Here is a 24,391-nt window from a genome sequence, read left to right as displayed (position 1 = left end):
TAAGGAGGGGCTCCACTGATGGGGACACTGAAGTAAGGAAGATTCCGCTGATGGGGACACAGCTGTAAGGGGGGACTCCACTGACGGGGACACAGATTTAAGGAGGGACTCTGCTGATGGGGACACAGATGTAAGGAGGGACTCCGCAGACGGGGACACAGATATAAGGAGGGGCTCCACTGATGGGAACACAGATGTAAGGAGGGGCTCCACTGATGGGTACACAGATGTAAGGAGGGACTCTGCTGATGGGGACACAGATGTAAGGAGGGACTTCGTTGATGGGAACACAGATGTAAGGAGGGACTCTGCTGACGGGGACACAGATGTAAGGAAGGACTCCTCTGGGGGCACCTGATGTAAGTAGGGACTGCGCTGGGGGCACCTGATGTAAGGAGGGACTCTGCTGGGGGCACCTGATGTGAAGAGGGACTCTGCTGGGGCAGAATATGGGTGGTATTACAATCACCATTATTAAAGGGGAGCACAGGCAGCTCCCCATTCCTCCTTTATTTCTGCTGGGGCAAAACACTTTCTCTTTCCTCACCTCAGTCACTGCAGAACCTTCACTCGCTGCATGCATTTCTGGGTCTTGTGTAGACTTCTCGCATCAGAGCAGCTTCATCCCATCCCTACTAAGACAGGAAGCCTGCGGGATGAAGATTCAGAATGATGGACAGCGCACTTTGTGTACCCATTGGTTGAGGAGGCAGTGGCACCACCCTCTGCTGCCTTCTCAGCCAATGAGTAGCTGAAGCTTATATGTCACTCCCTCCTGACATCACACAGATCTTCCCAAGTCCCGGCATATTATTTTACAATTCATGCAGGCTGAAAACGCGTATATTATTTTAGCAAGGTCTCAGGCCTCCTTTGGTCTAGTGAGAACCTCCAGGGCTAGGGATAGCTGACATCTTTCAAGATGTGTTGGGTTGTGAGGCATAGTGGGTGCAATGGTGGTAAAAGTCAGACACTTCTTGGATGTAAAAGGGGTTTTATTTCTTTAACAGTTATATTTTGCAAGGTAAAGAGGGTTAGGGCCAGGACACCCTTATATAGTTGCAATTTCAAATGCCAGACTCTGAGACTTCAACAGGAGGACAGCCGTACAGGGAAAGGCCCCAGCAAGGTGCAATTTCTGCACATGCAGGATTGCTATCTTGTATGGCAACAGTACTTAAACAGTTCCTAACTCAAATGAACAGTTCTCTCAGCTGTACTACAACTTCTTGTAGTTCTTCAGCCCCTTGAGCACCTGGTCTCTCACTGGACCCTCTCAAATTTACTGACTCTGAATCCCATGGGCTCCTCAAGGCTTTTGTGGTGGTATATCCCTCAAGCGTCACCCACGCTTCCATGCTGGGTCCCTAGATTGGCACTTCGGATACCTTCAAGCTTCACCCTTGCCGACTGGCTCGGTCCTTAGCTTGGCACACAAGGCTGCTCTGCAAGCATCTCCTCTGCTGGTTGGGTCCCTGACTTGATCCCCGCCTGAAGTACTCACTGTGGTCCCTGGTAAAGGGGGTTACACCCTTAGTGGCGACAGCTTCCCTTCTACCTACGACCACGACAGGTTCTCTGGCCGGCAGAACCATCACTTTTGGTTGGACTGCAAGCCGCAGTCCCAACCCTGTGCCGTCCTCTTACTTTTGGATAGGCCCTCACACAGCCTGGCAGCCTGATGCCCCCAGAATAGGCCCAATCTCAAGCCTAGCAGCCCAGGGCAGATGACACACATCCACCCAGATGACGGCTTGGGTGGCACAAAAGAACATGGATCACCTGACCTCCCCCGAATATAAGGGATTCAACAAACTGACATACCCGTACGTTGGTCTGGCATTTTGATAGTGTGGGCATGCGTGGGTCCAGCGGACTCAATGTCTGCTGGCCACTCGTGATTGCGGTACAGAGAGGCAGAACAAGGATATGCCTATGTAAACAAGGCAAATCCCCATTCTGACAAGGGACAACATGGAGATCTGCTGTTCTTATTAATCAGGAACAGTGATCTCTATGTTGTCCCAGTAAGCCCAGTCTCACACAGTTAGAACACCCATATGGAACACAGTTAACCCCTTGATCGCCCCCTAGTGTTAAATCCTTCCTTGCCATTGTCATTTATACAGTGATCAGTGTATTTTATTTAGCACTGATCACTGTATTGGTGTCACTGTTCCCCAAAAATTGTCATTTAGGGTCAGATTTGTCCGCCGCAATGTCACATTCCCGCTAAAAATTCGAGATTGCTGCCAGTACCAGTAAAAACAATTTTAAAAAAATTTAAATTTTGAAAAAAAAATAAACTTTTTACTTTCTGCTATATAATTGTTATTCTTATACAGGACTTATATAGCGCAGACAGTTCGTGCAGCGCTATAAAACATATCCAATAAAAAATAAATAAATAAATAATTAAATCGAATTTCTTCAGTTTAGGCCAATATGTATTCTGCTATATATTTTTGTAGTGTCTACAAACTATGGGATTTTATATATATATATATATATATATATATATATATATATATATATATATATATATATATATATATATATATATATATATATATATATATTTATTTATTACTAGTAATGGTGGTGATCAGAGACTTATAGCGGAACTGCAATATTGCAGCGGATAATCAGATAATAACTGACACTTTTGACGCTTTTTTTTGGGGAACCAGTGACACTAATACATTGATCAGTGCTAAAAATATGCACTATCACTGTACTAATGACACTAGCAGGAAAGGAGTTAAACATCAGGAGCGATCAAAGGGTTAAATGTGTGCCTAGCTGGTGTTTTCCTACTGTGGGGGAGGTGCTTGTAGAAGATTCAACCAGAAGAGAAAATAGCCTAAAACAATAGCCCAAGAACATATGACCATAGTAGAAGAACATTCAATCAGAAGAGAAAATAGTATAAAACATTAGCCCAAGAACATATGACCGTTAGACATGGGCCGAACGATCCCCTGTTCAGTGCGCAGCAGAACTGCCAAACATGGGAAAAGTTCTAACTCGAATGACGAACCCCATTGAAGTCTATGGGAGCCGAACAGGAAAAAAACAAAAGTGGCCATTTTGAAGGCTTATATGCAAGTTATTGGCCATAAAAGGGGTATGGCAGTCCAGATACTGCCCTGGGGGGCATGTATCAATGAAAACATTTTTTTTTTTTAACAATCGTTTTTTTCTGGAGCAGTGATTTTAATGATGCTTAAAGTGTAACAATAAAAATGAAACATTCCTTTAAATATCGTGCCTGGGGAGGGGGGTCCCCTTAACGTGCTTGTAAAGTGGCACATCTGTACCTGTACAAAGCTTTGCCCAGTCAGGGCGCAGAATGCACTGTGCAGCGCACTGCAGGGTATTCGGTAATTTGGATGCCAAGGCGGCAATTTTGCATGTTTTTAAAGACTCTGATGTAAGTGTAATGATTTGAAAACTTTTAATAAATCTCGCAATATTACACTAAATGTCCCCTTTCCTTAATTTGTCCAAACTTTGCTATCACGGTCGCCCTTTGACCGGGTAAAGTGAGTACGACTTGGACCATGTGGTGGAGGATAGGAGATCCTATTCCCTAAGGCAAGACAAACCAATCTACTTGTTGGGGTGGGAGGCCCAATCTTAATAAAGGTGTATTTGTCATCATCTGGTGAGTGGGGACCCAGGAGGGGAGCACAGGAAGTCACCAGGATTATACCAATGTGTCACCAAACCTGTACCTCACATTTGATGAACTTTATTGATTGCACTTTATTTTGCACTGAGCACTTTGTTATACATGTTGTTATTATGTCACACATTGTGATGCTTGTATATGTATGTTAGTAGTTCATAGGTGCAGCTTTGAACATAGCCTAAAACAATAGCCCAAAACATTTTCAATCATAGAAGAGGAACCTTCATCAAAACTTGAACATTTGATTTTGACCCATTTTCACAACAACCCCAGCTTTATACATGGTTTGAAAAATCCCCAAAATAATGAGCAAATATTAAAATTAATTCAATTAAAATGAATTAGTTCAGTTTTGCTGAACATATAGCTATGCAAACATTTCATAAATATAGTTATGGGCAAAGCCGGGACAAGGGGTGGGCAGGAAGGTCGGCTGCCCTCGGTATGGTTTATTGCAGAGATGGGGCGCCCTGAACCTAACCCTAAGGGAAGGGGGGCCCGCAGTTTGGCATCTTTGCCGTGGGGAGCTGGATGGCCTTGACCCGGCACTGCTAACGGGTGTGTCTTTGCAGAGCGGGACTTGTTCTTCTTGAATTATACTGCATTTTTTTTATAAAATACGGTCAGATTGGTTACAAATATTGCTTAGTAGAAACTTTATTTTACACTCGTAGACATACTGAACTGATCTAGAGAACATCGAATGTCAGATATACGGAATAACACGACAACGTCAGAGGTGTTGTCTTATGTACAGACCATTGTGTCTATCCCTCCAGGTCTGTATTGTGTAGAATATTTTTTTTTCTATTGACAGATTTGTAAATTTGTAGATTTTCCCTTGTAGCGGATGGCATTTTGGATAAAATGTCACACGCATGTAAATTTAGTTTTTGCCTCAGAACAATAGGGGTTCTGAGGGTTAATTGTGTAGGTAGGCCAGTCTAGCCAGGCTGGGTTTGGAAGTTCTGCCTGGTCATGTGAGCGGTGAGGTGCACATGACAGGCCAGAACCAGATCTGGCTGGATGTTTAGGTATCAGCCTTCTTGGAACCAATCAGTGGTAGTGCCGGCGGAGCCGCTGAGGAGTCTGGGAAGGGGTACTTAAGGGGTGTGGGTCATGTGTTCGGAGAGGTGTTCGTGAGACCCGTGGGGTCTGGTCTGGTTCCAGGACCGGGGTAGCCCCATGAGGGGTCCCGGTCACGGGGTGTTCGACATCCCGCAACATGTTCCTGTTAGTGGCCCCTGATAGACACGCCTGGTCTGGGGTAGGGATCCGTCTGTTCCCGAGTCTCGGAACCTGCTGGTCTGAGGCGCAGTAACTGAGGTAGGAGTCAAAGTGTCCGGGTGTGCTCTCGGCTTGGAGGGACACCACAGCTCCTGGAAGTGACCGGGGGGGAGGACTCTTCGGAGGAGGGCCGGCAAGCAGCATCCTGAGAAGTGCCTGGTTACTGAGTTGGGAAGGACATTGATGAATTCACACTTTTCCAGTACCATTGAGGAGACGGGAAACGTTCCAGGTATGGAGGAAAAAGGTTCCTGTATACCCTTAGTTGATTGTTCAAGTTTTGAGTCAACGTGCTGACTGCCATGATCTCTGGCTAGAGATCTGTGAGTGGCTACTCTCTGGGGGGAGATAGAGACTTTGCTAGACCTGCAGTTCAAGGTGCCCGAGTTCTTCACCCCGTGCCCTCTGTTCCCTAAGAGACTGTGTTATTGAAGTTGTTGCTGCAAAATAAAACCTTTTAAAGAGGACTTCATCTGTGTCACTTCTCAAGTCGTTGGGTATCAACCCTGGGAACCCCTAGACGTGGAAGAGCAGGCCGAGAGAAGGTAATTGGTAAGCCCAATAAGTCAAGGCCACACAGCAAAGGTTGTGGCCGCTACACCCTCTTTACTTTTCTTGAAATCTTCAATAGCTGAAGGAAAAACAAATTATATTAATAATAATATTAAAATGTGGAACTGTGGGAGGACATTAGAGTGTGAGCTCCTCTGTCAGAGTTATATAAATGTATAATAATAATAATGAGTGACTGTGGGGGGGGGGGGGGGCATTTAAGTTCAGTAATTCATAAGACAATCACAGTCCCTCACCCTTTGGTCTGAGATTATTACAGGAATCTGCAAGATTTTTTATTTTTTTCCTCTTGTTCCTTATCCCATTCATTTTTTAATTTTTTCGTGTCTCTCTCCTTCTCGTTCATATGTGCGATGTGGAGCAATATCTGCACCCTTTTCTGGTGCTCCTCCTCCGGGGTTCCAAAGGAAGATGTCGCGTGGCTCCGGAACTTCACCAGATCCAGTGCCTCGTGCAGGATGGACAGGAAGGTCTTGTCCTTCTCTGGGGTTTTGATGTGGTCCTCAGAAGTGTAGTTCTCCACCGGGAATATCCGCTCCATCCCGATTTCCCTAAACTGCCGTTCCAAAGTGCCAACATTTCCAAGATATCTTTTGGTGAGGATGATGACTGGCAGAAATCCTGGAGAGGAGAAACACAACGTTTTCACCCTTAATGAAAGAATAAATAACCACAAATGGCCAATTGGACTGTAGTCATTTGGGTGACCCGACTAAGTGATTGCCTTATCTTTCAGAGATCATTCACACCGGTCCTATCTCGCTGCCTTGGGCAATGTTGCCCTATACAGCCCCAACACATAGACAAGGCAATTTATATTGCTTCAGTTCATACCAACGTTCTGCAGAAGAAAAAAAATATAGGACTTGTTTCATTTTTACCCAAAATTTTATACAGCATCACGATGAGTCTGCTCTGCATAGAATGAAATAGAAGTTAACCAACTGCCGACCACCTAACTGGCAATTTACATCATCACTTTGACATTAACCACTTTCAGACCGGACCATTTTGCTGGTAAATGACCAGAGGTCTTTTTACACTTTGGCACTGCGCTGCTTTAACTGGTAATTGCGCGGTCATGCAATGTTGTACCCAAACAAAATTTGCGTCCTTTTCTTCCCACAAATAGAGCTTTCTTTTGATGGTATTTGATTGCCTCTGCGATTTTTATTTTTTGCGATATAAACGTAAAAAGACCGCAAATTTTGAAAAAAAATGATATTTTCTACTTTTTGTTATTAGAAAAATCCAATAAACTCAATTTTAGTCATACATTTAGGCCAAAATGTATTCAGCCACATGTCTTTGGTAAAAAAAAAGTCAATAATTGTATATTTATTGGTTTGCGCAAAAGTTGTCACATCTACAAACTAAGGTACGTTTTCTGGAATTTACGCAGCTTTTAGTTTACGACTGCCTATCTCATTTCTTGAGGTGCTAAAATGGCAGGGCAGTACAAAACCCCCCCAAATGACCCCATTTTGGAAAGTAGACCCCCTAAGGAAATTGATAAGAGGCATGTTGAGCCCATTGAATATTTTATTTTTTTGCCTCAAGCGATTGAATAATGACAAAAAAAAAATTTTTTTTTTTTTTTTACACAAAGTTGTCACTAAATGATATATTGCTCACACATGCTATGGGCGTATGTGAAATGACACCCCAAAATAAATTCTGCTGCTTCTCCTGAGTACGGGGATACCACATATGTGGGACTTTTTGGGAGCCTAGCCGCGTACGGGGCCCCGAAAACCAAGCACCGCCTTCAGGCTTTCTAAGGGCGTAAATTTTTGAGTTCACTTCTCACTACCTATTACAGTTTTGAAGGCCATAAAATGCCAAGATGGCACAAAACCCCCACAAATGACCCCATTTTAGAAAGTAGACACCCCAAGCTATTTGCTGAGAGGCATGTTGAGTTCATGGAATATTTTATATTTTGCCACAAGTTGCGGGAAAATTACAAACTTTTTTTTTTTTTTTTTTTTTTTCACAAAGTTGTCACTAAATGATATATTGCTCACACATGCCATGGGCATATGTGAAATGACACCCCAAAATAAATTCTGCTGCTTCTCCTGAGTACGGGGATACCACATATGTGGGACTTTTTGGGAGCCTAGCCGCGTACGGGGCCCCGAAAACCAAGCACCGCCTTCAGGCTTTCTAAGGGCGTTACAGTTTTGAAGGCCATAAAATGCCAAGATGGCACAAACCCCCCCCAAATGACCCCATTTTGGAAAGTAGACACCCCTAAATTTAGGGGTACACTAGTGAGACTAGGTAATAAATGGCGGGTGCCCTGAAACTATAAAAAAATAACTAACCAACCAGCGTCACCTGTAACAGTTATATGGTGATCACTGGTGAAAGGGTTAACTAGGGGGCAATCAGGGGGCTTTATGCGGTAGTATATGGGGGTCCCTGGCGCTATAAAAAGCTGCGGCGAACCTAAATACCTACTTGCCTAACTAGCGTCACCTGTGACACTAATACAGCGATCAGAAAAACGATCGCTTATTAGGCTGGGTTCACACTGGAGCGATGCGGGAACGCCACGAATGCGCGGCGGGTTCCCGCATCGCATGCCTCCCGGCGGCAGTTCACACTGCCCTATGCGAACTGCTGGGAGTGTCAGTGAAATGTTACTGACACCCCCAGATCAGTTCGCATATCGCAGTGCGATCTGCAAACTCGGATCGCATGGTGTGAACACCCATGCGATCCGATTCTGCTGCGGGCCAAAAAAAGGGTCCCGTGCGAATTTGCGGCGGGTGCGGCGGGTGTGGCGGGTGCGGCGGGTGCGGCGAATGGCTGAACTCGAATCGCACAGAGATCGGATGTGATTTGCACTGCAGTGCGGTGCGAATCACATCCGTTCTCAAACCGCTGCAATCTGAACCCAGCCTTAGTGACACTGGCGACGGGGGGTGATCACGGGGTTAAACCTTTATTGGGGGGGTTAGGGGGGTACCTTAGAACTAAAGGGGGCTAACCCTAACTGCCCTAACAGTTATTAGTCACAAATGACACCCGCCGGGTGATCAGGGGGTTAAACCTTTATTAGGTAATAAATGGCGGGTGCCCTGAAACTATAAAAAAATAACTAACCAACCAGCGTCACCTGTAACAGTTATATGGTGATCACTGGTGAAAGGGTTAACTAGGGGGCAATCAGGGGGCTTTATGCGGTAGTATATGGGGGTCCCTGGCGCTATAAAAAGCTGCGGCGAACCTAAATACCTACCTGCCTAACTAGCGTCACCTGTGACACTAATACGGCGATCAGAAAAATGATCGCTTATTAGGCTGGGTTCACACTGGAGCGATGCGGAAACGCCGCGAATCCGCGGCGCGTTCCCGCATCGCATGCCTCCCGGCGGCAGTTCACACTGCCCTATGCGAACTGCTGGGAGTGTCAGTGAAATGTTACTGACACCCCCAGATCAGTTCGCATATCGCAGTGCGATCTGCAAACTCGGATCGCATGGTGTGAACACCCATGCGATCCGATTCTGCTGCGGGCCAAAAAAAGGGTCCCGTGCGAATTTGCGGCGGGTGCGGCGGGTGTGGCGGGTGCGGCGGGTGCGGCGAATGGCTGAACTCGAATCGCACAGAGATCGGATGTGATTTGCACTGCAGTGCGGTGCGAATCACATTCGTTCTCATAAACCGCTGCAATGTGAACCCAGCCTTAGTGACACTGGCGACGGGGGGTGATCACGGGGTTAAACCTTTATTGGGGGGGTTAGGGGGGTACATTAGAACTAAAGGGGGCTAACTCTAACTGCCCTAACAGTTATTACAGTCACAAATGACACCAATGCAAAAAAAAAAAAAAAAAAAAAAAAAAATGACATTGGTGTCACTGTGACTGGGGGGCAGGGGTAATTGGGGGGGTGATCGGGGGGTAAAGGGGGGGTGTGAGTGTGCCTGGCATGTTCTACTGTGTGTGTAGAGTGTTGGTGCAACTCACCGATCCGCTCTCCTCCGTGTCGGAACGGAAAATACCGACACGGAGGAGAGAATACATCACTTCCTCTCCAGGGAGCCCCGGAATGACACGTACTGAAGGGGAGGGGTAATGGAGGGGCGGGCATGACCGGGTGCCTAGAGACACCAAGACAGAGGATAGGTGGAGGAAGAGAAACACGCAAGGGGGAGGAGCCATATAAAAGGGGGGCGGAGCCGGAACGGGACCAGTCTCGAGGGGAAGACATCAGAGGAGGCAGTTTTCCAGCGCTGCCCCTCTCTGGGCAAAAATGGCGGCGATCGAGCACGTGTTGGAGCGGCTGCGGGCTCAAGCGGAGGTGCGGGGTTCGGAGTGGCTAACCGAGCAGGTGGAGCGCTGGATGGGTGAGACGGAGGCAGGCACGAGTAGCGGGGAGCCGGTGCTGCGGGCCCGGAGGTCTCGGCCTCCGGCGCGCTTTTCGCCGGGACCCGCCCCTCGGCCACCTCGTGATCGGCGGAGCCCGGGGGCGGACAGGTCGGTCCCCCCCGCAAAACGGAGACAGCAGGACGATCGGGGCCTGGGGCGGTCTGCACGCCGCCGGCCTACCCCGGGGGGCGGGGCCACGGGCCAAGATGGCGCCGGCTCCCCGCCGTCCAGCCCGGCGACCTATCGCGTGGGGGACCCCTGTGGGGGGCCCTGCACGAGCAGGGGGACAGCCAGCGGTGCGGAGGGTTCTGCAAGACGGACAGAGTCGGCCTACAGGGGGGCACGGGCGGTGGGTGGGGGGCGCCGGGCGGATGCGGGCTTACTTGATGGACAGACTGGAGGACTGACGCCCAGGGGTGGTGCGGGGGGGCGCCCTAGGTCTGGTTCTCTACGCCAGTCTGGGAGCAAGGCCCCTGTGGTGAAGGATCTTCCCAGCCACCTGCTTGCTGCGGCCTCTGGGAGCGGATCGCCCAGGGGGCTTCTGGCGCCTGCGGAGAGGGAAGAGGAGGACCGGTCGGAGGGAGAACTGTCCGCTGAAGACGACGTGGTTCCCCCGGCGGTGGAGAGCGGCAACGCGGCGGCGGGACGTGTTCCTGGTCGGCCCGGTAAGTCAGTACCTACTGTTTTCTCTGATGTTTTGCAGGGGTTGCTGGGGGTGGTGCAAGGGGCGGCTGGTTCAGCGGCGCCTCCGGCGCCGCTGGGTGGGGTGTCGGTGGCGGGGTCGGGTCAGGTGGACCCGGGGCCCGCGCCGCCCATGCAGGGTTTGTTGGAGGGATTGCGGGCTTTGGTGGACAGGTTTGGGGGGGATGGGGGATCTCCTGCCCTGACGGCGCCTTGGGGGGCTGGTAAAGTAGCGGGGGCGGCGGGGGTCCCGCCGGCTGCGGGTGGGGAACCCGCGGCGTCCGCAACGGCGGTGCCGGTGGTGGGCGGGGGGGTCCGGTGGGGAGGAGGCGGCCGCGACACCCAGCCGTACTGATGTGGTTCGGATTGGGGATGCGGCGCGTTGTGAGGTGTACGTCTGCTTCGAGGGACCGCTCGGGGCGCACCTGAAGCCGGAGGTGCGGGAGAAAATTGCAAAAGGTGAGTATGTGGAGATATTCTCGCTGCTCCCACTGGAAAAATTCAATTTGGATCGGGTCAAGCCCAATGACACGAAAAAAGACGATGAGGAAAAGAGGCGTTATAGGCTGATACCGCGTACGTTTGCGAATTGGTTGCAGGCGTTCGCGATTTTGGCGAGCGTCATCGGCGAAAAGAACCCCGAGCACTGCTCGGCGTTGTTTTGCTATATGGACGCCATTGGGGAGGCACACCGGGTGTACGGGGGGGTGGCATGGCTCCGGTACGACGAACAGTTCCGGCAGCGGAAGGCGGTGCGTCAGGAGTTGCGGTGGGATCACAAGGACATCAGCCTCTGGATGAGGCTGATGTCCTCCGCACGGGCCCCGCCTCAGTTTTTTCAGGGGGGGGCCGGGGGTACACCCTCCTCAGGACTGTCGGCCGGAAAGAAGTGGGGGGTGTGCTGGTCTTTTAACGAGGGTGCCTGCAAGTTTGGAAGTGCGTGCCGGTTCAAGCACGAGTGTTCCGGCTGCGGGGGGGCTCACGCCCTGTCTCGCTGCTTTAAAAGGGGAAAGCGTCCCGGCGACGCTGCTAACAAGAGGGAAGACGCCGGTGAGGGTGGAAAGGATGCTTCCTTTCCTAAGTAGGTACCCGGACAGGGTGGCTGCGCGGCTGCTGGCCGAGGGGTTCCGGGAGGGTTTCCGGATTCCCTGTGACTTGAAGGTGGTGCCGCCGGTGGCGCGAAACCTCAGGTCGGCCTTGCAGCACCCTACGGTGGTGGACGAAAAGTTGGGGAAGGAAGTGGCGCTGGGTCGGATGGGGGGGCCGTTTACGGTTAAGCCGTGGGACTCGCTGGTGGTGTCCCCCTTGGGGGTTGTCCCCAAGAAGGAGCCGGGCAAGTTTCGGCTCATACACCACTTGTCGTTTCCAAAGGGGGGTTCGGTCAATGATTTCATTGACCCGGACGTCTGTGCGGTGTCGTATACGTCATTTGACGCGGCTGTTCGGTGGGTGCGGCGCTACGGCCGGGGAGCGCTCATGGCCAAGGCGGACATTGAGTCGGCTTTCCGGTTGCTGCCGGTGCACCCGGACAGTTTTCGGTGGTTGGGTTGTCACTGGCGGGAGCAGTTCTACGTGGACAAGTGTTTGCCTATGGGCTGCTCTGTTTCTTGCTCCGTGTTCGAGCAGTTTAGTTCGTTCCTGGAGTGGGTGGTGCGGGATGTTTCCGGCATTGAGTCAATCATTCACTACTTGGACGATTTTCTCTGCATCGGCCCCCATGCCTCCGCTGTGTGTGCGATTCTCTTGTCCACGTTGCAGCACATCGCAGGCGTTTTTGGGGTGCCATTGGCGGCCGAAAAGACGGAGGGCCCAGTGGGGGTGTTGAGTTTCTTGGGTATAGTGATAGATTCGGCGGCTATGGAGTGCAGGTTGCCGGAGGACAAGTTGGCGGATTTGCAGCGGGCGATTCGGGAGATTCAGGGCCGTCGGAAGGTTCAGCTGACGACCTTGCAGTCCTTGCTGGGCAAACTGAACTTTGCGTGCCGCATCATCCCGATGGGCCGGGTGTTCTGCCGGCGGCTGTCGGCGGCGACGGCGGGGGTGCGGGCGCCCACGCACTTCATTCGGTTGACGGAGGAGCACCGGGACGACTTGGGGGTGTGGCATGATTTCTTGTCCTCCTATAACGGCAGGGCGGTGTGGATGTCGGGGCCGGTGAGCAACTTCGATGTCGCATTGGTCACCGACGCAGCAGGGTCTACGGGCTATGGTGCGTTTTTCCAGGGCAGGTGGAGTGCGGAACCTTGGCCGCGCTCGTGGAAGGAAGCGGGTTTCCTGGGTAACCTGGTGTTGCTGGAACTCTTTCCGATTGTGTTGGCTCTGGAGCTGTGGGGGGAGAGTTGCAGGAATTTGAAGCTGCGCATCAACTGTGACAACATGGGGGTGGTGCAGGTGGTGAATCGCATGTCTGCCTCCTCCCCTCCTGTTATCAGACTGTTGCGCCAATTGGTCCTTAGGTGCCTGCGTTTGAATGTGTTTTTGTATGCTGTGCATATACCTGGGGTGGAGAATGCCTTAGCTGACTCCCTGTCTCGTTTCCAGTGGGACAAGTTCCGGGAACTGGCACCTGGCGCGGAGGCAGTCGGGATTCCGTGCCCGGGGTGGATTTGGGCGCTGCCCTTGGAGTCGCCGCGGGCTGGATACGCAGGTCTGTAAGTGGGGCTACCTGGACGGCATACGTGAAGGTATGGCGGGAATGGCAGGAGTTGGTGCGAGAGGTGGACGGAACTGGGGGAGCCGGGGATGGGCGCTTGCTGGCACTTTATTTTGTGGTCCGGAACGTGGAGAGTGGGCGCTCGGCGGCAGTGATCGATCGGAAACTGGCGGGCTTGTCATTCCTTTTTAAGTTGTTGGGGTCGGAGGATTGGTCGAAGGGTTTTTGGATACGTCAGATGCTGAAGGGTTTTCGGAAGCAGTCGAAGAGGGGGGACACGAGACGTCCGGTGACGTTTGGGGTCTTGGTGGCCATTTGTGGTACATTGGTTTCGGTTTGCACGTCTCCGTTCGAGGTGCGGTTGTTCACGGCGGCCTTTTCATTGGCTTTTTACGGGGCTTTTCGGATTGGGGAGTTGGTCAGCCCGTCCCGGAAAGTTCCTGGGGGGCTGGGGGATCATGATGTTCGGGTGGCAGGATCAGTGGTGGAGATAACTCTTAGGCGTTCGAAGACGGACCAACGGGGTAGGGGTGTGAACATTTGCTTATTCAGTTTGGCAGGGTCACAGGTTTGCCCGGTAGAAGCGGTTCGGAGTTACCGAGCGGTTAGGCCGGGGAGTCCGGGTCCATTCCTTGTCCACGCGGACGGGTCTTTCCTGTCCAGATTCCAGTTCGTGGCGGTTTTCCGGCGAAGTTTGGCGCTTAATGGTTGGGAGGAGTCGGAATATGCTTCACACTCCTTCCGCATCGGGGCGGCCACAGAGGCGGCCCGGCGCGGGTTGGATGAGGCGGCGGTACGAAGGATTGGTCGTTGGGAGTCGCGTAGGTTTAGGTCATACGTTCGACCTCAGTTAGCGGTTGGGCGGTCCAGGGAGTGGGATGGCCCTTAGTTGTATTCCTGGTTGGTTGGTAATACGGAATGCGATACAGGAACCGTTCCTGGGACTGATGGAGTTTTTTCCACGGGGGTAGGGTTGGGATCTCCGTGGGGTGGTAAGGGCAGTGGTTAGTGGTTTTGCTGTGGGGTTATTGTTTTTCGGGGATCAGCAGGTTTTGGTTTCTCGTTTCAGATGGAGGTTCACCGCGCCTCGTTTGGATCGTGGGCCACTCCTACGTGTGTTGGGGGGCCAGGAGAGGAGACATGAGACCTGCGGGGAGGCAACTGGGGATTTCCAGGGCTGAAGCGGAATTGCGATGGTTGGGGATACCAGGAATGCGGTGGGAGAGGGTGGTGAGTGTGGTTGAAAGGTTCGTGTGGCTGCATGGGCCCCCGGATGTGTTGGTTCTGCATGCTGGGGGGAATGACCTGGGAGCCCGGAAAGTCCGGGATTTACTGAATGACATTAAGGCGGATTTTCTGAAGCTGCGTGCTAGGTTTCCCAGTACGATCCTGCTGTGGTCGGATATTGTCGCCCGGACGCAGTGGAGATGGGCAAGGTCAGTGGCCAGCATTCAGAAGACGAGGATCCGGGTGAATAAGGTGGTGGGGAGATTCGTGATTCAGAATGGAGGGCTGGTGATCAGGCACAGGGAACTGGAGTCCAATGTGGGTCTGTACCTAAGGGGGGATGGGGTTCATCTCACGGATGTCGGGATTGACCTGTGGTCTTTGGGTTTACAGGGGGGGATCCAACAAGCTTTGAGGGTGTGGGGTTGCCCTCAAGGGTAAGGTGGTCACCCTTTTCAGGCTGTGGCGTGAGATTTCTGGTGGTCTTTGACGGTGGCGGTAAAACAGAGGTGATATAAAAGGGTGGGGGGGGCTCATTGGTATTATGGGCCCCTCAGTTGTATTCCCGAACGGTGGACGGAATACTGGGAGGTTTTTCACTGCAGGAATTGTTTGTCTCTGAGCGGTCACAGCGTGAGGCCTGGTATGGTAAAAAGGTAAAGCAGTGAGGTTGGTGTTTTTGGAATTAAAGTGGGTCACCGTCAGAGATCACCAGACTGGAGTTGATAAAAGTTGTTCAAGGTTTCGGTTTACAGTTGTAGATATATATTTATATATTTATATATTTATATACATATTTTGGAGGGAGTAAAATATTTTGGTTATGTTTAATAAAAGGCTGTTGTGGCCATTTTACTCCAAAGAAAAGGTGTGGTCTCATTATTATAGATATATAAGGGCTGGTATGGGACATTATTGAGAGGGGGACTGTTGGGCTACGCAGGTCAAGGGAGCCCCGGAATGACACGTACTGAAGGGGAGGGGTAATGGAGGGGCGGGCATGACCGGGTGCCTAGAGACACCAAGACAGAGGATAGGTGGAGGAAGAGAAACACGCAAGGGGGAGGAGCCATATAAAAGGGGGGGCGGAGCCGGAACGGGACCAGTCTCGAGGGGAAGACATCAGAGGAGGCAGTTTTCCCACCCTCCCTCCCTACTGGATAGCATGTTTGGGTATGAGTTGTTGGTTTGATTGCTGGTGTTTTCGTTGTGTTTGTTTTCTGTCTTTCAGGTGCAGTGGGCTGTTCGTCACAACAGTGAAGTCGGCCCTTTGGGGGGCTGCTGCGTGAGATTTCTGGTGGTCTTTGACGGTGGCGGTAAAACAGAGGTGATATAAAAGGGTGGGGGGGGCTCATTGGTATTATGGGCCCCTCAGTTGTATTCCCGAACGGTGGACGGAATACTGGGAGGTTTTTCACTGCAGGAATTGTTTGTCTCTGAGCGGTCACAGCGTGAGGCCTGGTATGGTAAAAAGGTAAAGCAGTGAGGTTGGTGTTTTTGGAATTAAAGTGGGTCACCGTCAGAGATCACCAGACTGGAGTTGATAAAAGTTGTTCAAGGTTTCGGTTTACAGTTGTAGATATATATTTATATATTTATATATTTATATACATATTTTGGAGGGAGTAAAATATTTTGGTTATGTTTAATAAAAGGCTGTTGTGGCCATTTTACTCCAAAGAAAAGGTGTGGTCTCATTATTATAGATATATAAGGGCTGGTATGGGACATTATTGAGAGGGGGACTGTTGGGCTACGCAGGTCATGTGTTTACATTACAGGAGAGGAAGTGATGTCACGGGGGATTTCCATTCGTCGAGAGCGATCGCGAGGGGGTGGCCATGAATGAATGGCCGCCCCCTCATCCCGGATCGCTCTCGAAGAAATGCCGACCGCCGCAGGCACCGGGGGGGGGCCCGATCGGGCCCCCCACCCGCGGGCAGGCAGGGACTTATATATACGCCCATATGCCTGCCCGTGCCATTCTGCCGACGTATATCGTCGTGCGGCGGTCGGCAAGTGGTTAAATACCGGGGTTATGGCTGCAGCTAGATGCCATAACCCCGGGATCAGTTTTTCTCATAGGCGGCCGGCTTTCAGATAAAAGTGGAACCCGCAGCAGATCCACCTCATGATCACTTTTAAAGGTGGTGGGAGAAGTGCCCCCTCCCTTTCCGACGCTTCCCGGTGGTCCCCGGGCTTGACGTTACCAATCATTCGAATGGGCTGCCATGCCCTGCGACACACAAGAAAAAAGTCCCTGTGCTACTTAGGAAATCGCAGCCCTCATGGGAACTGTGAGTACAGCATGGTTCCCAGTGTGTGCGCACTTTCCAGTACAGGCAGCGTGTCATTAGGATCAATGGCACCCGCCTGTGAGTCCCGCTTTTTCGCTGAGCGTGTGGTTGCAGCTGTGGGAGTTTGTGCGGGTCCCACAGCGGCACTACCCGTACAGGTGTGAACTTAGCCTTTCACACTGATACGTTTTTCCTACATTTTTACCTTGCAAGAAAAATGCAGGAAAAGTGTTTCCCTTTAAATCTTATGGGGACTTTTCACACCACTGTGTTCTGAAAAGTCCTGCATGCGGCATCTTTGGTGCGGTTTTGGAAACTGCGCCAAAAAAATGCAGCTTCCCATTGTAATGAATAGAAATGGTGGTAAAATTGAAGTAAAAAATGCACCCACAATTTGCGTTTTTTTTGTGCATTTTTGAGTCACATGTCCATTTTTTTCACAGATGCAGGCCACCAAAAAACACACCAGAAATGCAGGGGAAATGCATCTGAAACACAGCAAAATGGCGGTAAAAACACATATATTAATTTTTACAATGATTTTGCTACAGAGCAGCTTCAAAGTACCCCAACTAAAACCAGTGCACTCAGAATCTGGTGCACCTCTGCAGTTAACCAATCAGCTTCCAGGTTTTCATGTCAAAGCCTAATTGAACAAGCTGAAGTTAGAAGCTGATTGGTTAGTATGCAGAGGTGCCCCAGATTCTGTGTGCTCCAGATTTAGTAACTCAACTCCAATGTGTTTGCAAAATTGCACACATTAGCAGATACATGGGGGTACCAGTAAAAATGAAAGGTACCTCTGTGCATCTGCTAAATGGCAGCGTGTTTCTGTGCATCTTGGGAAAGCTTGCAATTTTGCACACATGCTAAATACAGGAGTCATTGGGGGAGATTTACTAAAACTGAAGAGAGCAAAATCTGGTGCAGCTCTGCATAGAAACCAATCAGCTTTTAGGTTTTACTGTCAAAGCTTTAATTGAACAAGCAGCAGAGCTGTGCCAGATTCTGAACTCTCCAGCTTTAGTAAATCAACCCCCATGTCAGTGGTGGGCCTGTCCATTAGGGGCGCCGCCCTCCCCAATCCATGCCTCCGGCTTCTAATTTACATGCAGGGCATCGGACGCATTGATTTCAATGGTGTTTTTTTTTTTTTTTGAAGCACATGATTAGAGCCGGAGGCCAGGGACCCACTTCCTTTTAGGCTGGGAGAAGAAGCAATGGCCTTGGCTCTTCCCTTGGCAAGCTGTAGCGAGGAGCAGCATTGAACTCCTATGGTAAGGCCACTGATTGCCCCAATCTCCCATATGGGGGGTGCACTGATTGCCGCTGTCTGTCTTCGGTGTGGGGGGGTGTGCTGATCGCCGCCACCAATCTCCCGCATGGGGGGTGCACTGATCGCCACAGCCAATCTCCCGCGTGGAGGGTGCACTGATTTCCGCCGCCAATCTCCCGCGTGACGGGTGCACTGATTGCCGCTGTCTGTCTTCAGTGTGGGGGTGCACTGATCGGCACTGCAAATCTCCCGCATGGGGGGGTGCACTGATTGCCGCCATCTATCTCCAGAGGAGGGGGTGAACTGATCGCCGCCATCTAATTCCCGAGGAGAGGGGTGCATTGATCGCTGATGTCCTTTTCCCGTGGGGGGGGGGCACTGATCCCCGTCGTCCGTCTCCCGTGGGGGGGTATTGATTGCCGCCGCCTGTCTTCCGCGGCAACGACGGGTGCAATGATCGTTGCTGCCCATCTCCCGCATGGGGGGGTGCACTGATCACCGCTTTCCATCTCCCAAGGAAGGGGGTGCACCGATCGCCGCTGTCCTTTTTCCGTGGGGTGCACTGATTGCCGCCATCCGTCTCCTGTGGGGGGCACTGATCTCCACCGTCCATCTCCCGCGGGGGGGGGGGGGGGGGGGTGCAGGTTTGTTTGCCACCCCTCCCAAAATATTGAGCACCAGCCGACACTGCCTTATGTGTATTTATAATTGAACCTCTCTCACCTTGTGACTTGCTACAAAGTTACAATGTTGCCGTCTGGTCATTGGGGGAAGAGGAGAGACTAAGGTATTGCTTCCTCCTGCCTGCGGCAGACTGATGACATCATCTCAGTCTCAGACAAAGTTACCGACAAAGCTGTCAAGCTAGAAAAAGCATACCTGTAAGCTTTTGAGCATTTTTAAGAAATTCTTTAATTTCCTCCTTCGACTCGTTCCCCATTCCACATTGTACACTGAAAGTATAAAACAGAAAAATAATTCCAATACACAATGAGCTGCTTTATCTGTAGTATATTCACCTATAAGGACAGGTTTCTTTGTATCATTATGAACAGAAAAGGGACAAGGGTATATGAGGATTAATATAAAAACATTTCCATTGATCGGATTCAGAATGACTTAGAATGATGTGGGTTATTATAAGATATATGTCCTACCTGCTAATACCAGTAACTATATGGGGGTGGGTAGTTTTTAATCACCACTGGGTTTTTAAATTTTTTCCTAAACAATTTTTTGGCGAATGAGTAAAGGTACATTGTACCCCATACTCATTATCATAGGGGAGTTCGGGATCTGGAGGCCCCCTTGTCAAAGGGAGCTTCCAGATTCCGATATGCCCCCCCCTGCAAACCCCCACAACAATTGCCCAGGGTTGTTGCGAAGAGGCCCTTCTCCCAATCAACATGGGGACAAGGTGCTTTGGGGTGGGGGGAGCCGAGCCCCCCTGCCTCAAAGCACCGCTCCATGTTGAGGGCACATGGCATGGTATGGTTTAGAAAGGGGGAGGCTCACTCTTTCCTTCTTTTCCTGGCCTGCCGAGCTGCATGCTCAGATGATATAGTGCCTGGTATCAATGTTGAGGGGACCCCGCACCACTTTTTTAAAATTTTGGTGTGGAGTTCCCCTTAAAATCTATAGGAGGCCAAAAGGGCCTGGTATGCATGTGTTGAAGGGGGGGAACGTAGTTTTTTTATTTTATTTTTATTGCCAGCAATAACTTGCAGCTGCGATAATCAATTTAAATGCCATTTTTTTCTTTATAAATGTCAGTTTTGCTGCAGCAGGTTCCATACATGGTACAGATACACCACTTTACAGGCAGACTGAGGGGACCCCGAGGCACAATATATTTTATTGAATTTTTTATTTTTATTGTTTCACTTTAAGCATCATTGCTCCTGTAAAAATTATCTTTTTAAAAAGTTTTTTTGCATTGACACCTGTCCCCCAGGGCAGTACCTGGACACCCATATTATTTTTATGGCCAATAACTTGAATATAAGCCTTCAAAATGGGCACTTTTGATTTGATCCCCATAGACTTTAACAGAGTTCACGGCTCTAGTCCGAACTTTTTTGCTGTTTGGGGCTTCTGGTACGAACTGAACGGGGGGGGGGGGGGTGGGGGGGGGGGTGTTCGGCCCATCACTAGTCCTGATAAATGTGGGTAGGGATGAGCTGCGTGTTCGAGTCTAACCCATGTTTGACTTGAATATCGGCTGTTCGCCAGTTCGGCGAAATTCTAAAGTGTTCTGCTGGTCCTCTGGTCCTATACCACAGGCTGCTGTAGCAATTAGTCGGTGTATTGTACCAACCTACACAGTGTAGAGCTAAAGCTACCCCAATTGCTGGTGTTCTGCTGATCCTATACCACAGGCAGCTGTAGCAATTAGTCGGTGTATTGTGCCACCTCCACAGTGTACAGCTAAAGCTACCCCAATTGCTGGTGTTCTGCTGGTCCTATACCTCAGGCAGCTGTAGCAATTATAGTGGGTGTATTGTGACACCTGCACAGTGTACAGCTAAAGCTACCCCAATTGCTGGTGTTCTTCTGATCCTATACCACAGGCAGCTGCTGCAGCAACTGCAGTCAGTGTACTGTGCCGTCTGCACAGTTTGCACCTAAAGCTACCCCAATTGCTGGTGTTCTGCTGATCCTATACCACAGGCAGGCAGCTGCAGTAATTACAGTCGAAGTACTTTGTCATCTGCACAGTGTGCACTTAAAGCTACCCCAATTGCTGCTGTTCTCATGGTAATAATACTACAGGCAGGCAATTGATTCTGCTAGCTGCAGTATAATCAGTATATATGTCCCAGGTTTGTGCAGTTACATCTCCCTGCAGGCCATTAGTATGTCTGGAAGGCCAACAAGGAGAGGCAGACAGTCTTGAGCCAATAAAAGAGGGCAAGCAGGCTTTGTGTCTAGAGGCAACAGTGCTGGTCGTGGACACGGTGCATCCTCATCAGCACGTGGCTATGGGACACGCTTGTCCTTATTTTCGGCAGCTGGACGTGTTGAGCCGCAAAATGCCGAAGACTTGGTAGAGTGGATGATCAAGCCATCCCCATCCTCCTCATCCTCTCTAACCCAGGCTCAGGGTACTGGCAAAGCAGCTGCCAACGCGGGCTCTTCCCTCGTCTCAATGGCATCAGTCAATCCTTTCCTAGCCCCACCATGTCCTCCTGAGGAGTCCCACGAACTGTTTGAGCACAGTGTTGGGTACATGCTCCAGGAGGATGCCTAGCATTTTGAAGGCTCTGATGATGATACCCAGCTAGAGGAAGGCAGTAACGTGAGCCCAGAGAGAGGGGATGCCCAAGAAGGACAGCAATTTAGCAGTCATGTTCCACCAGCTGCAGCAAACTGCCTTGTTTGCTCCAGTGATGAGGAGGGAGGGGATTATGAGGTCACTGACTCCACATGGGTGCCTGATAGGAGGGAGGAGGAGGAGGAGGAGGCACATCTCCAAAGAGGCAGGATGCAATCGAGGGGCCAGCTTAAGGGCAGCACAATGATGGCAGCACACCGATGGCATCACACAGAGCTCCACCTGTGCAGGGCGCTTCCTCTGCGCTTTATTCCAAAAGTTCTTTGGTGTGGGCCTTTTCTGAGATGAGTGCATCAGATCGCACTGCTGCTATTTACAACATATGTCTCAGGCGTATCTCGCGTGGCCAAAACATCAGCCGCTTGGGCACCACATGCTTGACCAGACATATGTCGACCTGCCATGCAGTTTGTTGGCAAGCATACCTAAAAGACCCACAACAAAAAACACAGCGGACCTCTCCTTGCTCCTCATCAGCTAGGATCTCCAACCCCACTATATCTTCAGTCCTCTCTGAAACTTGCACTGAGAGGAATGAAGGTGTAGAATTAGGTGTGTCACAGCCAAGTACTTGCAGGCAATCTGCTAGCGGTACACCGACGTCCGATTGTACCAGGCAAATTTCCCTGCCCCAGCTGCTGCACTGTCAAAATAAATACATGCCCAGCGGTTGAATGCTAGCTTAGCTAAATTGCTAGCACTTCAACTGTTGTCTTTTCAGTTGGTAGACTCGGCCCCCTTTCCGTGAGTTTGTGCAATGTGCGATTCCTCAGTGGCAGATTCCCAAACACCACTTTTTCTCATGGAAGGCGATTCCGGCTCTCTAACGGCATGTGGAAGGCAATGTCCATGCCCCGCTGGACAGGGCGGTCAGCGGTAAGGTGCATATTACCACTGACTCATGGTCCAGTAGGCATGGACAGGGATGTTACCTATCTTTCACAGCACATTGGGTTACTTTTCTGGCAGCTGGGAAAGATGCAGGACAAGGTGCAGTAGTGTTGGAGGTTGTTCTGCCACCACGCCTCCAAAATGCTACTACTGGTGATTGGGACACACCTCTATCCTCCACCCCCTCCTCTTCTTCTTCCTCCATGTCCTCTTCCTGTGCTTTGTCCTCAGAACCAGCGGTGCTCCATAGGCGTTCAAGGCTCTATGCAAGTATACAGGCAAAAAGATGCCATGCCGTGCTTGCGCTGGTGTGCTTGGGGGACAGGAGCCACACTGGGGCAGAGATCTCCCTGTCATCTCTGCAGAGGCAGGCTGAGAGGTGGTTGATGCCACGCCAGCTTAAGCCAGGAATTGTAGTTTGCGACAATGGCACCAACCTCCTCTCTGCCCTCCTTAACTTGATGGTGCAGTGGTTCTTGGGCAGGTACCCAGGCTTACAGGATGTCCTGAGTAGTGATGGACGAACTTCCGACGGGACGTTTCGCGAACGCGAAACGCGAACGGGCACAAACGTTCGCGAAAACGACCGTTCGCCGCGGGCTCCATTGACTTCAATGGGAGGCGAATTTCGCAAACCTTTAGGTCGAATTTGCGGCCACGGGGTAATTATTAGGGGGTAGCACGTAGTCCCACCACCTGGACAATAGCATAATACATGTATGAGGTGAATTTGGGATCGATAACTACAAGCATTTTTTTTTTATTTGGGAAATTGTTCTGACAATTCAGGACTATGGAGCTAATGAAGGCAATGGAGGAGAGGGAAGGTCAGGGACCAGGGTAGGCAAACAAGAGGGTGCAGGAGATACAGAGCACTGACAGCAGCACCGTAATACAGAGCACTGACATCAGCACCGTGACATACAGCGCTGACAGCAGCTCCGTGACATACAGCGCTGACAGCAGCTCCGTGACATACAGCGCTGACAGCAGCTCCGTGACATACAGCGCTGACAGCAGCTCCGTGACATACAGCGCTGACAGCAGCTCCGTGACATACAGCGCTGACAGCAGCACCGTGACATACAGCGCTGACAGCAGCTCCGTGACATACAGCGCTGACAGCAGCTCCGTGACATACAGCGCTGACAGCAGCTCCGTGACATACAGCACTGACAGCAGCTCCGTGACATACAGCGCTGACAGCAGCTCCGTGACATACAGCGCTGACAGCAGCACCGTGACATACAGCGCTGACAGCAGCTCCGTGACATACAGCGCTGACAGCAGCTCCGTGACATACAGCGCTGACAGCAGCTCCGTGACATACAGCGCTGACAGCAGCTCCGTGACATACAGCGCTGACAGCAGCACCGTAAGCAGCCCCAGGAGGAAGTCAGCACAGCACAGGGATGGTGTGATCCCCTCATAATAAGAACCCCCAGGAGGAAGTCAGCACAGCACAGGGATGGTGGGAGCCCCTCATAATAAGAACCCCCAGGAGGAAGTCAGCACAGCACAGGGATGGTGGGAGCCCCTCATAATAAGAACACCCAGGAGGAAGTCAGCACAGCACAGGGATGGTGGGAACCCCTCATAATAAGCAGCCCCAGTAGAAATATGACACCGCTCAACCTCTTCAAAGAGGAGGGTAGGGGCATATAGTACGGTGTGCTTTTTTGGGTCAGGGAAGTGAGCCAAATGAATTAAGAAGGTCTGTGTGCTTGATTCCAAAAATTGTTTATAGACATATACATGGTCTACTGATCACATGTGTTGAATTCCTCCGAGATCCATGCCTCATTCATTTTTAGAAATGTGAGGTAGTTAACACTGTCGTGAGCTAGGCGAGTACGCTTATCGGTCACAATCCCCCCTGCTGCGCTGAACGTCCTTTCGGACAGGACACTGGATGAGGGGCAAGCCAACAGTTCGATTGCAAATTGGGCAAGCTCTGGCCAGAGGTCAAGCCTGCCCACCCAGTAGTCTAGGGGTTCATCACTCCTCAGAGCGTCCACATCGGCCGTTAACCCAATGTAGTCGGACACCTGACGGTCTAGGCGTTCCCTGATGCTGGATCCGGATGACACCTGTCGA

The 24,391-nt window shown here is 50.9% G+C and overlaps 1 protein-coding gene across 1 annotated transcript in view; it reads right to left on the bottom strand.

Moving 5' to 3' along the window:
- Positions 1-3,949: 3,949 nt before the first annotated feature.
- Positions 3,950-24,391, bottom strand: part of LOC143923338 (uncharacterized) — a 65,047-nt gene continuing 44,605 nt past the window's right edge. Inside the window, exons 4-5 of the mRNA XM_077446951.1 lie at positions 18,949-19,022; positions 3,950-6,175 (exon numbers count right to left, since the gene is read on the bottom strand). Coding sequence (XP_077303077.1) covers positions 5,808-6,175; positions 18,949-19,022 — 442 coding nt within the window. The 3' untranslated portion in view covers positions 3,950-5,807. The remainder of the gene's footprint in view (positions 6,176-18,948; positions 19,023-24,391) is intronic.

This window comes from Lithobates pipiens, unplaced genomic scaffold, assembly GCF_037356315.1.
Source record: "Lithobates pipiens isolate NorthernLeopardFrog02 unplaced genomic scaffold, aLitPip1_a1.2 Scaffold_22, whole genome shotgun sequence".
NCBI lineage: Eukaryota > Metazoa > Chordata > Amphibia > Anura > Ranidae > Lithobates > Lithobates pipiens.
Note: the sequence above shows the minus strand (reverse complement) of the source record. Positions and strands in the feature narration are given on the sequence as shown.